This window comes from Trichechus manatus, unplaced genomic scaffold (assembly GCF_000243295.1).
Source record: "Trichechus manatus latirostris isolate Lorelei unplaced genomic scaffold, TriManLat1.0 scaffold00037, whole genome shotgun sequence".
NCBI lineage: Eukaryota > Metazoa > Chordata > Mammalia > Sirenia > Trichechidae > Trichechus > Trichechus manatus.
Window position 1 is genome coordinate 9,366,525 of NW_004443973.1, and position 18,794 is coordinate 9,385,318.

The 18,794-nt window shown below is 39.4% G+C and overlaps 1 protein-coding gene across 2 annotated transcripts in view; it reads left to right on the top strand.

Moving 5' to 3' along the window:
* The first annotated feature begins 684 nt into the window (after positions 1-684).
* Positions 685-18,794, top strand: part of CHN1 (chimerin 1) — a 227,643-nt gene continuing 209,533 nt past the window's right edge. The window contains exons 1-2 of one of the 2 annotated variants that reach the window (XM_004375489.2): positions 685-846; positions 971-1,166. In XM_004375489.2, coding sequence (XP_004375546.1) covers positions 1,148-1,166 — 19 coding nt within the window. In that variant the 5' untranslated portion in view covers positions 685-846; positions 971-1,147. Of the gene's footprint in view, positions 1,167-18,794 lie in introns of both variants that reach the window. The other variant, XM_004375488.2, reaches the window with a different exon arrangement.

Below are 18,794 nucleotides of genomic sequence, written 5' to 3' on the forward strand. Positions count from 1 at the left end.
TGGTAAAGGAGAAGTGCCAATCAGTGAAAAATGCTGATTTTTCCAGTGACAATAGCAAAGAAGAACAATGTAAAGGGAATAAAATTAGTTTTAAGCAACGGCCTTTTTAAAAATTATTCTAAAGTAATCCCAGATGCTTTTTAAACGACTCTCGTTTCCTCACACATGACAACCTGATCAGAACTACTAGCGGCTCTTAAATCCAAACAGAAAAGAAAGCCAACATTCGTGCCCCTATTCTGCTCCATGCTCCCTTCTCGAGTCCTGCAGCTTTAGGTCACTAGCTCTACAATGTCCGCTAAGCCGAGGGCCCCAGGAGAAGAAATGTATCCTCAAACGAACCCGATCCCCAGACGACCCTGCCTGGGTCCTTTTTTCACGGAGCATCCTTCCATGCCTCTTCCTCCTACGAGTAACAGCTCAGCTTTTCTCCTGTCTGCGCCTCCCCAAATCCCATTCAAAAAAAGCCAGGGATTGCAGTTAAAGCGCGCACCGCCCCCCACCCCATCCTGGGTCCAGGCGGCGGTCTCCACAGGGGCCAGAGCGGATCCCCGCTGCCCCGGGAAGGAGGGCCGCGCGCCCCCGCGCCCCCCGCGCCCCCCGCGCGCGCCCGTTGCTACGGCAACGCATTCGGCCCAGCCGCCCGGAGGGGCAGGCGGGAGGAGGTAAAGCGGCGGATCTCGTGGGAGACACTATCGCAAGATGGCGTCTGCGAGGCAGCGGGATGCGGAATGAGCGCGCCCCGCCGGGGGCACTGCGAGGCTGCTCCTCTACTGCCGCCGCCGCCACTGCGGCGCCGCCTCTCCGCCTGCCATTGCGCCGCGGCCAAGCCCTCGGGTCTCGCAGGTACCGCCGCCTGCGCGCACACTCAGCTTAGTACACTGTTGGCAGCGACAAGTGCCGGCTCGCTGAGGGCTAGCGGGTACCTGGGTGCGCCTGACAATAACGCGTGAATAACTTTTTCTTGCAGTAGCCCCCTGCGTCCCGGCCTGCTGCCTTGCCGGTCGCCAGCGCCCCCACCACGCCCCTCCGGCACGGCACTCCCTCTGAGGTGTGAGCTTGTCGGGCCGATGCGGTGACCTCTGGCCGGCCTGGGAGGAGCGCGTGCACCGCGGGCGGCAGCGAGCAAGCGGCGAGCGCCTTTACAATGGCTCTGACCCTGTTTGGTAAGTGCAGCCTTTTCCCTGCGCCGCCGCAGGTGGGGCCGCGCCCCGGGGTTCGGGGACTAGGGAGTCGGGGCGCCGGTGGTGGGGGACACCGCGCGCGATTCCGGGCATGGGTGGGGTGGTGGCGTTGGGGCTCCCGGGGCGCCGGGCTCGCTCCCTCGCGCCTCTCCCATTGTTCCTTTCTCCAAACAGGGCCGATGGGCGTGTGCTCCCCTGGCCAATTCTGGGCTGGGAGGCTGTAGGGTCCTAGGTGTTTTGTTAACGTACAACGTCCCTAAGATGCCAACTTGCGAGAGAAGTTAGCTGATTGTTTGGAAACCTACGTTCTTCGAGTAGGTAGATAAAGATCCCGGAAAGTTTATTTATTTTTTGACCATGATGTCTGTTGCATCCCCATCCTTCCTGGAATTGCCAAACGCATGTGTTGCTTCCTATTGGATTGTTGGAGAATTTTTTGGACTCGTATATTCCGTTGGAAACAGGACTAATTGGTGGACTTAATTTAATATTTGTAACAATTGAAAATGTTTGCTCTAATGAATGAGAGCAGACAGAAGAAAGTTGGCTACTGGGAAATAACTGTACTCCTAAGCATATCTTTGAATATTAATTAGGAAAAAAATGTTATTTCTGTGCTGTAATTACTTTAGCCCTATTGTTTCAGTGGTTAATACTTCAGGATATGTGTGTTTGTTTTCCAGAGTGCTATGATAATGTGTTGGGAAGAAAGACTGAAGGTACAGTGTTTCCTTTTACAAAACTGACTTTGGTACTTACGTACCTCGCTTTAAGAAAATTTGTGAAAATTTAAATGTTCAAAGTATTCAGATTTTCAAAAAAGTAAAGTACAATTATATGTAACTGATATCTACAAGGACAGTCTTAGTAAGTTACTCACAATATCAAGTTTCCAGTTAAGTTTGAGTTATGTCATTTGATCAAGCACATTATAGGCATCACATAACACAAATGCCCTTTGACGTAAATAACTCACAGTAAATCAAGCTGCTAGAATCAAAGAGTTTATTTAACCATCTTATTTTATAAATTAAAATTAGACCTAGAGAGGTTATTTCCTAAGGTCTCATGGCCCATTGGTGGCAAAACTCAACCTAGAACATAATTTGCCAGTCTTGAGTCTGGGGCAGTTTTTACTACACCTAAACACCCAAGATATTAGAAGTGACATTTCTTCTTGTTGGTTCTCCAAAGGTGCTTTAAAAAAATATTTTATCTTTCTCTGAAAGATACAGTAAAAATCTTGCTGTTGTTTTCCAGTATCTTGCATCAAATCTCCATTTTCTGGTAGAAGTATTTTACTTAAATGTGGACTTTTTAATACAAAAGTTAAAAATGATGGAAGTCTATTCATGGTTGATATTTTCTTTTGAAGGAACATTTATCTTGCACTGTTGCAGTTAATACATAGCAGTAAGATTTCCAGAAGTGAATTTCTCTTTAAAACTATTTCTGACTAAATTAATTTTCCTATTAAAGGTATATTCTGCATTTTCAAAGTTTGTTTTTAAAGGTAAGGTTTACAAGCCAACCACTTCCCAGAATACTGATATTCTCAGTGGATAAAACAGATGAACTGGGGAGAGAGGGAGTGTGTGATAATGCTCTTTTAAAGGATTCCTAAATTTTAAATCTTTAACTACTAAAAGTGGGGATGGGAGAAGGAAGAGCATAGACCTCTAGAGGTAAACTGTAAGAAACTACAGTCACCAGGTAGAAATATCTTTAAAGTTTTATAGTCAACCTCTCGGAAAATAGAATTTAGTTTACAACATGTAATTCGGTTACAATTTTTAAGAACATTTATGTGTTATAAAGCAAGGCACACCTGTGCACAGAGGCTATTTTTTTAAGTGGTGGTAGAGCAGCAGCTGTTCTCCACAGTGTGGCTGCAGACCACTCATCAGTTATTTGGAATGTGTGTTAAAAAATGGAGATTCCTTTGCTTGAAGACCTATAGAATCTGCATTTGAGAACCATTGTATCGTGTATAAATAGGAGATTTGATCATGCTTGTTCAACTCAGAATAGCTTTTTATATACTTTGTTAAGTACCCAGGGGTACTTCATATTCCTTTATATTACTTTTTTTTTTAAAAATTATTATGGTGAAAATATACACAACAAAACATTCGGTAATTCAGCAATTTCTGTGTGTATAATTCAGTCACATTGATTACATTCTTCATGTTATCACCATCCTTTTCCGAATTGTTTTTCCCATTAACATAAACTCAGTGCCCCCTAAGCAAAAACTCTCCCTTTTCTACTCACCCCAACTGCTGATAATCTTTGGTTTCTATTAAAAAAAAAAGAACCCATTGTGGTCGAGTCAGTTCCGATTCAGAGTGACCCTGTATGTCTGAGTAGAACTGCCCCACAGGATTTCCAAGGCTGGAAATCTTTACAGAAGCAGACTGCCACATCTTTCTCCTGTGGAGCAGCTAGCGGATTCAAGCCATCATCATTTCGGTTAGCAGCCAAGTGCTTAACTACTGCACCACCAGGGCTCCTTTGGTTTCTATATATTTGCTTATTTCATATAAGTGAGATCATATAGTATTTTCTTTTGTGACGTATTCCACTTAGCATATTATGTTCAAAGCTCATCGGTGCGTGGCATGTATCAGGACTTCATTTCTCTTCTATTTACTCTTAATGACCAACTTAGAGGAGCAATGAGATAAATTCTATGATGGTGGTGGTGAGAAGGTAGGGACAAGAAAACAGACAAATATGACTTATCAATTATGAAAGTCAGAGCTCAGCATAGTTTGGTACCTAAGGCTTCCCAGAATAACCACTGCCAGAACACTATTTGTGTATGTTGGTTGTGTTAGTTGGCTTAGGCCAGCAATGCAGTCTAGTCTTTTGCTTTGTGTTTTGTTATTTCCATTCAGGCTTTTTATAAATGTAAAGAATGTTCATTTTACAGAAAGTTAATGAAAGTTACCTTGGTTTTAAAAAGTGAAAGCCTCTAAAATTATCTAATACAATTTTATATTTATATAGTTTTTCCACTTGTTGAATAGAAACTCAGTAAAATACCCATCAAATTAAGCTGAAGAGTGAAGAGTGTCCTGTCTCTCATCCTCACTATTAATGACCTTTGCTGTTTAAAAGAATATTTTTAATGCAAATTCTGTTTTATTCTGTGATGCAAGAACCAGACCTTCATTCTTCCTGATTTTACTGTCTCATTTGGGAGTTGAGAAATGTGCATTTTTGTAAGTTCAGGAATTTGTAAAGCATTTCTCTTCACCTTTCAAATGACCTACCTCTCAGTTATCAGCATTGGTAGATATTTTTTAAATCCCCAAATCTTAAAAGTTATACAAATGTAGTTAACCTCTGCTCACTAACATTGCTCATTCATTTAGTAAACATCCTTAGCAGTGTACAAGAGACATGGTGCCTGCTCTCATAGAGTTTACACTCTAGTGACACTTCAGAGTCTTTTTCAGAACAGTAGTAGATGTGCCTCTCTACCTAATTGCATATAGGCTTTGTTAGAACTTCCCCGGTAGAGCAGCACATGTTCTTTAATACTTGCTGGGATAGAAGGAAAGCCTCGGGTCTTGTCAGCTGGACTATCTGACAGATTGGCCACACCAGTAGAGCCCTAGTTGGCATGGCTGGGTGAATAAGCATTCTGCCAGGTTATCCCTTGGCAGGGATTTCTGTCATGTATAGCTAAATGGGGCTGGGGTGTACAGCTAGACCAGCCGATAAGATGGGGAACTCAGTGACAGTCCAGCTGGGCTGACTGAATTCTAGATAAGTCTCTTCTCTGTTTGGGTAGCATTAACTCTGTCATTTCCCAAATTCTTCCCTCCCCCTTTTTTTTCTTTTTTCTTCTCATAACTGTTTGGTCACCATCATCATTGCCATGTTGTTGTGTGCTGTCAAATTGATTCTGACTCAGCCACCCTATATGACAGAGTAGAACTGCCCCATAGGGTTTTCTAGGCAGTAACCTTTATGGAAGCAGATTGCCAGGTCTTTTCTTTTAGGTGTGGCTGGTGGGTTCGAACCACCGACCTTTTGGCTGACTGAGTGCTTAACCATTGTGCCACCACAGCCTTATCACTGCCATAGATCACCTCTAATACTTACTGAACTCACTGTAATTTCCCACCAGCCTTCCTCAGACCCTTCTGCTACCGTGGAAACCTATTTAGTATCCTACTTTATTTGGTACCTCTCACTACCCTGACATATCTACCCATGACCCATCTTTGTACAGATCCTTTGGAACAGTTAATAGCATATTCTTTGTGAGGCAATTAGGAAATGTTCTGTTTTCCTGTGTGACTAGCCTAAAATTAAAAGTATATATTAATGCAAATTTGTTTCATTCTGTGGTCTTAAAAAAAAAAAGTCAACTGAACATTTTAGTATGATTTATTTGACCGAAAGCTAATTTTATCAGAAACTCCCACTTGAATACACTGTCTGTTGACATTTTAATATTTCAGATGTTGTTCATCAGAGAAAATGAGAGCGAGTTACTTAAGCAGTAGTGTGGTTCAGTGATTAGAGCCCAGTTGCCTTTCCGAGAATGTTCTGTCCTTTCAGTGGTCATTAAAATTATCATCCTTATTCAAATACGCTTCCATATTCTCTATCTTTTGTTGGTGACAGAAACTTAATATTTCAGCTTTAAAATTGGTCTTTTAATGTTTGGAGATCTGGTACTATGTAAGAGAGATAAAAAATTATAGTTGTTGTAACTCTGATAGTTGCCGTCTGTGTACAGTGTGGAAGGAATGCTGGTGATGCAGTCTTTCGAGTCACGTCTACCCCTGCAGATAACCATCCTATAAGCTGCTTAATCTTTGCTTTTTTAAAAATAATATTTTTATTGTGTTTTCAGTGAAAGTTTACCCAGCAAATTAGATTCTCATTTAGCAGCCTAATCTTTGAAGATAGAAGATAGTGATATGTGTAATTACAAAAATTTCACATAAATGTCAAGATAAGAGTTTCAGTTTCTTTTAGGTCACTGTTTCTCAATCTTTTTTATTATTTCCCCACCCCCAGGAGCCTTTTTAGACATTTTAATCCCTAATTGTCCCCCCTTCATGAAATTTTAATACCATTGATTCATTATATATTTGCTTATAAACCCATTGCCATGGAGTCGATTCCAACTCATAGTGATCCAATAGGACTGAGTAGAACCTCCCCATAGGATTTCCAAGGCTGTATTCTTTACAGAAGCAGACTGCCTCATCTTTCCCGCGCGGTGCGGCTGGTGGGTTTTAACTGCCAACCTTTTGGTTAACAGCTGAGTGCTTATCCACTGAGCCACCAAATAAAAAAAAAAAACTTGTTGCCGTTGAGTCGATTCTGACTCATAGTGACCCTATAGGACAGAGTAGAACTGCCCCATTGGGTTTCCAGGGAGCAGCTGGTGGATTCGAACTGCCAGCCTTTTGGTTAGCAGCCGAGCTCTTAAACCACTGCGCTTCCAGGGCTCCACTGAGTCACCAGGGCTCCTTATACCTGATTATAGATGGTAAGTATCTGTGCTGTATACATTAAAAGAATAAGATGTTTTTGACCCCCAGGAAAGTACCAGTCTTAACCTCATTGGGAGCAGTATCACCCCATTGAGATTGTACGTTTTATACTATGCTAAAGCAATCATAAGAGAATTAGCTAGGCAGAAAAATACTGTGTGGCCATACTTTGTATGTCATATAATAATAGTTGTGAAGGAGGGACATTAGTGTAATGAATTACACGTTCTTCATCAGATTGGTTTAAGAATTAATAGTTTACTATCATCTTGACAGCAGCCATGATAAAGAGTAGCTTGCTGGGGCTAGAGATGTGTGTCATTGTCCCCCAAAGTCCATCTAATAATAATAATATCCTGTGACTTGGACAGTTGATATTTTCTCAGTCTTATGTAAAGTATGAATCACAACATCTTTAGAAAACTTTATTTTTACTTACCTGCAATATACAATCTAAATGAAATCACTGAACTTTCTGTGCAGACATTTCAAGACAAGTCTTCAAGCCTGGCCTTCCAACCAAATTATCAGCTATGAGTCATTCTGGCATAAAAAGTGATTCCCATAAAAGTTGATTCTTATTGATCAATATAATTCTGTTATCTTTAAATAACAGGGTAGGAAGAGACTAAGAAGATCGGATGGTGTGACCATTTTTTTTATGTTGAAAAGTTATAATTAATAAAAAAAAGTCTGATAAACTTAAAAACATACATTCTTTATTTTGCTCCTTATTTTTAAAACACAGATTGAATACTTTGTGAATATACTAAAAACCACTGAATTGTATACTTTAAAAGGGTAAATTTTATGGTAGGTGAATTATATCTCAATAATGCTGTTATTAATTTAAAAAAAAAAAAAAAAACCTAAGCTTTAAAAAAAATAAAAAGCCAGATTGAATAGAAAGAAAATTTACTTCATGCTCCTTATTCACTTGAACTATTAAAAAAAACCCAAAAAACTATCTAAAAGAATGGTTTTATATCCAGGAGCCTTCTAGAACTTTCCCCTTTTTTAGAGAGTATTCCCCCCACCCCACAAGGGACAAAAAACAAAACTCAAAATTGATGGATACAAAATTATTCTACCTGATTTGAATGATTCTTTTAAATTTAGAAAAGTAAGCACTTCTTGGAAAGAGTTAAAGCTGACAATTGAGTAATTTGTGGAAGAAGGAAAGATGAGTAAGACCAGGCCTGTTGCCAATTGCTTAGCGGCGTGGCACTGGGCCACCTCATTGTTTTCCATCCAGCTGCACTGAAGGTTGTTCCTTTCCCTTTCCACTCTGACTTTTTATCTTTGAGTATCGTTGGACTGCTTGGTACTTGAGTAGATTTTTATAACTACAAACTTGTTATTTGAAAGATATAAAATGTCTTTCTCTTTAAACTGCTAATCCTTTCTGATTTCCCCATTTCTGCCATTAGCAACTTATGTTCCTCCCTTATAGCATAGTCTATCTTGTATTTTTTATGTAGAACATTGTAATTTTTTCTAGCTCCTCAATGGCTATGAAGTTACTTTGGCAGAGATGATTTTAGGATTTGAAGTGGCTTGTGCTAAGTAGCATATATGGCAGGTAAGTGCTATAGGTGTCCGTTTGAGGGATATGGAAGTATCTGCCTGACTGAAATATTTCCCCTGCAGGCCTTTCACAGTGAATGCACTTTACACCATTACATTAAAGTTAAAGCATCATCTCTAGCATGTTACCTATGAGACGTGTCATGGATTGAATTATGTCCCCCCAAAATATGTGTCAACTTGGCTAGGCTACGATTCCCAGTATTGTGTGATTGTCTACCGTTTTGTGATCTGATGTGATTTTCCTGTGTGTTGTAAATCCTACCTTTATGATGTTAATGAGGCAGGACTCAGTCAACAAGATTAGGTTGTGTCTTAAGTCAGTCTCTTTTGAGGTATAAAAGAGAGAAGCAGGCAGAGAGACAGGAGGACCTCATACCACCAAGAAATGAGCCTGGAGAATAGCGTGTCCTTTGGACCCAGGGTCCTTGTGCTGATAAGCTTCTCGACCAGGGAAGATTGATGACAGAGTCCTTCCCGCAGAGTCAACAGAGAGAGAAAGCCTTCCCCTGAAGCTAGCACCCTGAATTGGCACTTCTAGCCTCCTAGACTGTGAGAGAATAAATTTGTTTGTTAAAGCCATCCACTTGTGATATTTCTGTTATAGTAGCACTAGTAGATAACTGAGACAAGAAGTATCATGCTAAATACAGATTAAAAACCAAAAACAAAAAAACTAACGAGTTGCCATTGAGTAGACCCCATGTATTTCAGAGTAAAATTGTGCTCCGTAGGGTTTTCAGTGGCTGATTTTTGTTTGTTTTGGTGAAGGATATGACAAATACAATTTTGCAACAACACAACAGCCAAAAAATATGTATGTGGTTACACATATATGTGTATAGGCATATGTGTGTATGGGTATGAATATGTGGGTACATATGTGTGTACAGATAGATGTATCTATATGTACACGTACATACAGGCATGTGTGTGCATGCATGTATATCCATATACATATATATAATAAACCACATAGGGAATATAGTTACAAATACTTCTTAGACATAACCAAACAACTTGTGAGATTGGTTTTATGAGCTTGAATGCTTAAGACTGTAGTCAGGTTGGGTCAGTGGCTGATTTTTGGGGAAGTAGATCTCCATGCCTTTCTTCCAAGGTACCTCTCGGTGGATTTGAACCTCCAGCCTTTTGGTTAGCTCTACCTATCTTCATATAGCATGAAAGAATTTAATTTATAGATTGAAAATCTTAAAGTAGTAAGACATAGGACAAACATCTTGGTTGAGGGAGTTAACACTGTAAGAGGAAATGGGTGAAAGTTTTTATATAGAGCATGGGGTCTTACTAAGAGGGGCTTGTATGAGGTGCTGTAATAAGATGTGACAGTAAAAATACCCAAGACATTCAGAGAAGGAAGCAGAAACATGGAATGTGCCGTTTTCATATTTTTGTTGAGGAGTAGCTCTGAAGATTGGAATGTGTTTTCCTGTTTTGTGATTTGTTTACTCATGTGTTCAACAAATATTTATTGAGTGCCTAATATGTGCCAGGAACCGTGGTGGTGCAGTAGTTAAGAGCTCAGGCTGGTAACCAGAAGGTTGGCAGTTTGAATCCACCGGCTGCTTACTGGAAACTCTATGGGGCAGCTCTACTCTGTACTATAGGGTTGCTGTGAGTTGGAATCGACTCGATGGCAACAGGTTTTTTTTTTTTTTTTAATATGTGCCAGGTATGTATTAGTTTCTGTCCTCAAGGAACTTACATGTGCAATGGAGGGAGATAGACAATAAAAAATTATATAATGCACCTGGTGGCAGGTGCTATAAAGAACAGAAAAGCAGGGTGAGGGGAATGGAGCTACTATGGTGCAGAGTAGTCAAGGAAGGCCCTGCAGATAAGGTGAATTTTGAGCAAAGACTTGAAGGAACTGAGGAAGTGAGCCATGTGAAGTGGGGGAATAGCCTCATGGAACAGGCTTTGAGGCTGGTATGTGCTCTGTACTTTTGAGGAACAGAAAGAAGGGCCAGTGTAGATGGAGTCAAGTAAGCAAAGGGAAAGTAGCAAGAGATGAAGGCAGAGGGCTGATTGGGACATAGAGTGGTTTTGGAGTCACAGATTCTGTAGGGTCCTGTGAACCATGGTAAGAACTTTAGCTTTTACTCTGAGTGAGATGGGAAGCTCGTGCAGGATGGTACCTCTCTTGTATGTAGTGTAGTGGAAAGGACTTGGACTTTGGAATAAGAGTGCTTACATTTCATCCTTTCTCTGCCAAGGCCCAGCTATATGTTCCAGCCTTAATTTCCTTATCTGTAAACGGGATCTGTCAATTCCCTTCTCCCATTTGTGCAGAAATAAAAGAGATCATGTATGTAAGGTTCTTAGCACAGTGGTTGAAGATACATAGTAGCTAATATTGTCACTAATAATGTTATTATAAATATTAACAAAGATCTGAGATACTAGCACAGTTTCTCCATTTGTTGTTTTAATAAGTCTGTTGACCCACTTGAAAAAGTGGTTCTGAAATATTCCTACTTAACGTGTGGCTGAATATGTGCCATGTGCCATTGTAGACTTTGTTTGAGAATGCTTTGGTAGAGAACTGGTTCGAGGCCTTAATGGTAAAGATCAGATAGACTTCGGTAATTCTGATGGCCACTGTGGTACTTTCTGTCACACTCTGAAAATGTGGAAAATACCCAGCCAACAGGCAATGCTTACTTCTTCTTTAGGAGGTCATCTAGAAAAAAAGAGAGAGATTCCTGAAAGATTTCTGTAATTTATAAAGGAAGACACAAATAAAATTCAGGATTTCTTATGTTCATATTGAACATGTCCCAATTCTAGTTTACTCTAACAAAACAAACTCATATGTAAAAGTTGTGTGTGTAATTTCTCTCTAACTATTGCTGGAATATTTTCTCTAGAAAGGTGATTCAGTTGTGCATGACTTTGCAGTACTCTGTTAAAAGTCTTTAGGTGATCTAAATCAAGAGTTCCACCGTATTGTTTTGGTGCGATGCAACGGGGAGAAACCACTGATATGTAATAGCACATCACTTATGTTAGCTTCTTAGAAACCTAAATGTGAAAATTATCTGAGGAGTTACCTATTCCTTATTTACCATGAGAGATTTTATTGCTGAAATGCAGGTTAATGCAAGAAATAACTCCCTAATCCGAAACTTAGTTTAGAGCAAGCTAGCCACAAAAAATCTTTTTGTTCTCCATTTGACTTAATCCTTCAAGAATCCCAAAGCATTTTAAATACAAATTTATTTGAGGGTCTTGAGAAATCCTCCTTTCTCATCTGCAGTTGCCCTAGTGTGTTCATTGAAGTGTAGCACGCATATATTCCATTTATGTTACTAGACACAATTTGTTGCTTTTGTTTGCCAGTCTCTCTAGCCCTCTTCCCCCACCCCCTACCCCAGTAATGCAAGGAACTATAATGGTACAGAATCCATGCAGGTTAGGTAAGCTACAAGTATGACTGTTGTAATATTGAGCTTGACATAATTTTAATACACAAATTTACATCTTCCAGATCCTGTTCTTTCTTCTTCTAGTTAGCCAGTTCTTTATTTTACACAGACCTTTGAGGCCACTGGCCTTTATTACTAGTTTCTCTGTGTTCACTTTCCCCAAAGCTTGAAATTCTTCAGCTTTCTGTATCTTGGGAACAGGATTATTAAAGGTTTCCAGGATACCTCCCTTCCCTGCCCAGGTAACATATCAAGTCTCTCTCTGGGTAGCCAAAGAAATGAATTTTCAGAGTCCTTTGGATTTCTCATACAAAAATTCTCTTACTAATTTTACCTCTGTTCTGTGCTTTTTAACCCAACAATTCTCAAAATATGTTGTAGACTAGAACTGATCTCCAAAGACAAGTTTTTTGGACCAAAGTATTTTTGTGGTTGTGGAACGTTTTACTTAGGACTCTTGGTTGCAAGAAACAAAAGCGCAACCCCAACCAGCTTGAGCCCAAAGAGGAGTTTGGTGAAGGATACTGGGCCCTTCAAGGGCGGAAATGGAACTGAGCCTTGAAGCAGAACCAGGGACTGACATGTTACAGGGATTGGACAAACCCTCTATCATCTCTGCTTCTCTGTGCATTTGCTTTGTTCTTTCACAGTGCATTACCTTAGTTAGTCCACATGGAAGGACTATGTGACCAATAACTCCCAAGCTGTATATGTTATAGTTCAGGACTCAGAGGAAGACTGAATATGACTGCTTTCTCAGCTCCAATTACAGATACCTAAGGAAGGATCAACTAGGTCTAACTTGGGTTGAGTACCTATCTCTGGTCCAGTAAGCTCTGGTCAGGGGGGCGGGGCAACCTTGTACTAACTTGACAGCTCCCAACTGCAGCCATGCTGATGGAGGGATTGAGTAACAAGTCCCAGAAAAGTGGTGCTGGATTCATCATACCGTAAGTGTCCAGTAAGTTCATCCAGTAAGTATTAAGGAGGCTATTGATGTAATCTCAAAATCTTAGGCAAAAACCCCCGCTGATTTCCTTAAGGTTCAAAAACCTTCTTAGCCAGCTTTCCAAGTCCTAGTTGCCAACCACATTCCCTGTGCTCTAGCTACAGTGAAATGCTGTAGCCTTTGTTCCTCAAAGGCACTAAAGTCCTTCATGCCTCTATAATTTTGTTCATGTTCTTTTCTCTTCCTGGAGACCCCTTTTTCATTAATTAACCCATCTAAGATGCTGATACTTTCTCCAATTCCTCCTTGCAGAATTAGCCATTTCCTTCTCTTGGCTTTTGTGGTGCCTAGTTCACTTGTCACATATTACTGCAATTTTCTTTCCACATGTCTTTCCCATTGAGACTGAGAGCCCCTGGATAGCAGAAACTGACTCATTTAACATCTTCATTCAGGGTTGATTAATTTGATCACTGCTTAGGGTCCAGGAAATATTGTTGGGGACATTGAATTGTGAATAATCAGATATAGCCTCTTTCCTCATGGCACTTAAGATGTAGCAAGAACTGTAAGCTTGATGTCTGGCACATAATGATTGCTCAAACCAAGTTTATGGAGTGAATAAATGATTGAATGAAGAATAAATACTTAACAATGACTATCACTCTATTTGTACTTATCCTATGAACACCCTTAAATCAATTAGAATTTTTTCTTTCATTTATCTTTTTTCCTCCTTTATTATTTTGCATTATTCTTGCTTATTACATATTAGAGTCCATAATTGGAAACTTAAACCTGCCTCTTAGAAATTGGTTAGTCTGACAATTCGCTTTTCTACTTAAAATCCTCCAGTGGTACCCTTCATGTTAAGATTAAGTCCAAATTCTCTAGCTTGCATATAAAGCTGTCAAGGTAGGGCCCCTGGTTACCTGTTCAGCCTCATCTGTTATCATCTCCTCTTTATAGCCTGAGCTTCAACCATCTGAACTACAGAAAGTTTCCAGAAGAGGCTGCACTCATTTTTTTTTTTTTAATTGTGGTGAAAATATACATAACAAAACATACACCATCTCAACCATTTCTCCATGTACAGTGCAGTGACATTGATTACATTCTTCAAGTTGAGGCTGTACTCATTTTGCCTTTGGCACCATCATTCCTCAAGTCCTTCCTTGCCTGACTCACTTCTACACACATCTTGTCAAACTCAGCTTGAATAGTCATCTCTTCCAAGTAGCCTTTCTGAAGATGGTCCATCCTTTGTGAGTTAGTCACCCCTTCTCTTCTGCATCCGTGGTGCCCTATACACATCTCTGCCCTAAAGACGTGGCAATGTAATGGCTAGTTTATCTTCTCCTCTCTCTCGCATTAGGTGAAATTCCTTAATGGGAAGGCTGTGGATTTCATCTTTGTATCTTTAACAGCTGCCACAGTGTCTGATACGTACCAGATACTCAGTAAATGTTTGAGTCAGTGTTTGATATTACAGTAGAGTCTATTGCATTTCTCAAATCTGGGAATTAATATAAAAGCCCCAATCTGTATGCTATACACCCTCTATTTTCCTTTAATCTTTTTGTTCATTTTTTTTTAATTCGGTAAATGTACCATTCTGTCATTTCTTGATTTCATACTCGAATATGGGGTCCCCAACTGGAAATTCACAAAGGCTTGAATACAATGGAAGTCTCACTGGGAACAGATTCTTTGAGGTTGAACTATGGTAATACTAAACACTAGCAGATGTTTCTAAATTATTTGGCATAATCAGATAACAAATCCTACTTCATTAAACTATTGTTCCTTTTCATTTCAGTGATACAAAGGAAATGCACATAAATTAGCTTAGTTTGTTCATGTTTTACCCTCAGAGTAGGGAACATAATCAAATTGAATAGAAATTCAGTATGAAAATGGCTAATTCAACCTTTTAGAGGTCTGGAAATAAAAACAATATAGTCTTTCTCTTGTAATATATTTGTGTGTTACATGAATGTTTCTATTAGTTTTCATATGGTTATTAGAAGAGCAGATATAACAACAGTATAAACATTCATATTTTTAAATGGAAAAAAGAAGAATTTTATTTCTGTTATTTATTAATGCTTTGCATTTTTCTGGAAAGAATTTGAGGTGGTTTACAAATATACGATGCAAGAAAATTGAAAACAGTAAGCATGGGAATTAATTTTCTCTGTCTTGCATCATTAGTTTTCTTTCTCCCTCCTGGATTATTTCCCTCCGATTACAACCCTGCTTTGCCATTCCATGTGATAAAACCCTTTCTCAACTTTGGTGCCCTCTCAAGCACCATCATGAGTTATTAGTCCCTCTTCTTTATCAGGGAGCCCTGGTGGCGCAGTGGTTAAGAGCTGTGGCTGCTAACCAAGAGGTCAGCAGTTCAAATCCACCAGCCGCTCCTTGGAAACCCCATGGGGCAGTTCTGCTGTGTCCTGTAGGGTCACTATGAGTCTAAATTTACTCTACGGCAGCACATTTTTTTTCCCTCCTTTATCACAGGTTTACTGAAAGAGCAGTCTGTATTCCCCACCTTCATTACCTGCTTATTCTTTTTTTGCCTTCTCTCCAGTTTTTCTTTTTTATTGTGCTCTGGGTGAAAGTTTACAGAGCAAATTAGTTTCTCATTAAACAATTAATACACATACTGTTTTGTGACATTGGTTGGTTGCCAACCCTGCGATGTGTCAACACTCTCCCCTTCTCAACCTTGTGTTCCCCATTTCCATTCGTCCAGTTGTCCTGTCCCTTCCTGCTTTGTCGTCAGTGCTTTTGGTCTAGTGTGTCCATTTAGTCTCGTATACATGGTTGAACTCTGTGTGTTACTGTTTGTTTTATAGGCCTGTCTGGTCTTTGACTGAAGGGTGAACTTCAGGAGTGACTTCAGTACTGAGTTAAAAGGGGTCTGCTCTCGGGGTCTGCTTATTCTTTAACCCTAGCTTACACAATTTCTTCCTAGTCACAGTGCAGAGCAGTGTTTTGCTCTCTTTTTTTCTTTTTCTTTTTTTTATTGTGGTAAAATACACGTAACAAAAGTTGGCCATTTTAGCCATTTTAAGGGTACAATTCAGTGACATTAATTACATTCATCTTATTGTGCTGCCGTCACCACTATCAATTTCCACGTTTTACATCACCCCAAACAGAAATTCAGTACCTTTTCACAAAGAACTCTCATTCCCTCCTCACACCCAGCTTTTGGTAACCACTAATAAACTTTGGTCTCTGTGTATTTGCCTAATCTAAATATTTCATGTAAGTGGGATCGTACAGTATTTGTCCCTTTTTTCTGACATTTCACTCAACATAATGTTTTCAAGTTTCGTCCATGTCATAGCATGTATCAGAACTTCATTTCTCTTTATGGCTGAATAATGTTTCTTTGTACGGATGTACCACATTTGGCTTCTCCATTCATCTGTTGACGGACATTTGGGTTGTTTCCACCTTTTGGCTATTGTGAATAATGCTGCAGTGAGCATGGGTGTAACACAGAGAAGTGTTTTATTGTAGTTATGAGATAACGTTGAAAGTAATCTTTTACTTATAAATAACTCAGGGTTAATCCTCTAATGATGTCATTCCTGTTTACTGGTATTCTAATATGCTCTGCACATTTGCACATGCAGAGAGAGAACGTGAGAGAGAGAAAGAGGATTACTACCATTAATGGTCCCTTAGGATTGTCCATAGCTTGCATAAACCCATGGGATGTGGTGTTTGTGAATGTCATTCATCTCTAGTGAAAAGAAAGCTTGACAACACCACCTTATAGTCTGTTTCTTTCAACTGGAAGTACTTTTATCAATTAAGAGCCAGTATCCAGTGGCTTTTTCTCAGTCCTCGTATTTGTTCTTTCTACACTATTTGTTTTTTATGCCTCTTTCTTCCTAAAACTGTTTTTTCTATTGTCTTTCAAGACAGTGTGTTCTCCTTCTACTCCTTTTCCTCCCTTTCACTATTCCTCAGTTTCCTTGGCTTGCTTCCCTGAACGTCAGTGCGTTTTAAGAACTGACTGGCCTTTCTCACTTGGAAGTATATAAGCTTCAACAGTGAGCACTGTGGATGATTCCCAGGTCTCCATCTCCAGTCCTGTCCTTCCATACATTACAAATCTCTATCTGCATTTCCTACAGATACTTTAGACCCCACATGTTCTCAGCCCCAAATCCTTAGCTTTTCTTCTCCTGTTCTCTTACGTTTCATCTGATACCCAATTAGCTGCTAACTCTTGAGAGTGATCTTTTTTTTTTTGAACATTTGATTGTGGTTTGGGTGAAAGTTTACAGAGCAAATTAGTTTCCCATTCAACAAGTTATATGCATTTTGTTTCGTGACATTAGTTGCCATCCCTTCAATGTGACAACACTCTACCCCCTTACTTCCTGGGTTCCCCATTTCCATTTGCCCATTTTTCCTGTCCCTTCTTGCCTTCTGAACTTTGTTTTTGGGCAAATGCTGCCCTTTTGGTCTCATATGGTTGATTATTCTGAGGACCATGTTCCTCACAAGTGTTATTGTTCACTTTATATATAGACCTGTCTGTTGTTTGGCTATAGGGTCACTATGAGTCAGAATCGACTCAATGGAAATGAGTTTGGTGGTTTTTTTGTTTTTTTTGGCTGGTATCAGGGTGATGATGGCTTCATAGAATGAGTCAGGGAGTACTCCTTTCTCTTGCATTTTGTTTTGTGTTAGAGTGTTTTTTTTTTTTTTTTTTTTTTGGTGTTGTTTGGTTGAAAGGTGATCTCCAGGAGGGGGTTCTGTTCCAGGTTTGAAGGGTGTCTAAGGTCCATAATCTTCGGGACAGTCTCTATCAGACCAGTAAGTCTAATCTTTTTTTATGAATTGGAATTTTGTTCTGTCTTGAGATTGATCTTTGCAATATCTTTCATACCTTTTCCCTTCTCTGTATTTCCAACTCCGTTGCTTTGATCACCCTTCCAGTACCCATCCTCCCACCCGTTCAAAAGGAATCCCTTCATCCACTGAATTTTTTATCATTTTATCTGTGACTCTCCTGTTAATGTGTTCCTTTTATAATAGTTAAAGCATCTTATCTTTATTATATATTTTCTAGGCTGATGGTTTCTAGAAGGCAAGATTCATTTTTTTCTCATTTCCACATCCCTTAACAGTACTTAGCATAGTGCTTTATGCATAGTAGCTGCTCAAAAAAGTTTGTTAAATGAACAAAATAGTTCTTAAATGATACTTCTGTAGTTTAACAGTGTCCAGCATAGAAATATATTCTTTAAGTTTTCCTGTAACTTTATAATGCTTTAACCCAATAAGCAATAGTTAATATATCTCAGAATCTCTTATATACTGCTTTTGTTGCCTGATTATCTCACTTTCAGTCTTTAAAGGAAGAAATACATATATTTCTGCAATACTGTTGTATGCCAAGGGCAGGTATATCATTTAAATTTACATTTATATTGGTTGCTTTTGTCAACGTAATTTTTTTCAAAAGTTTCTGAAATTCTTTAGATTTAAACTGCTTCATATTCTGTAAAAGTTCCTTCCTCCTTTCAACTCTTAAAGTGGAGAAGGGAAACTAAGAAGCATCTGCAAACATAGGGCTTGTTAACCCAGGTCGATTTGCTGACCCCTTTAATGTTACTATATGTCCATTATTCAACTGGAAATGGAAACCTTCTTCTGGAGAGACCCTGCTCAAGTTAAGGAAAATGATGGCACTTCTGGTTTGATACCTGTTCTCTGTTCTTTAAGACTTTTCCATGCCAGTAGCAAGGAGATGGTGAAGGGAAGTACTTCCTTGTTGAAGCCACCCTTTTAGACCTTGGTGGGTTAACCAGGTTCATAGGACATTTGCAGATTAGTCTTCTACTTAAAAACTTATTAAATAAAGTTGCTAAATATAAGTCACTAAGCAGTGGACCAAAAAGCTCACACTGATGATTATTTTTCAGAGTGTGCTGGAATATGTTAAACTGTGACCTAAAAAAAAAGGTGAAGTAAGTGCTTTATATTATTTCATGAATTGCTTAGTTCATTTAATAGTGAAAAAAATGAGTGACAAAATTGACTCTGCCACTCCTATGCCGTTTTAAGT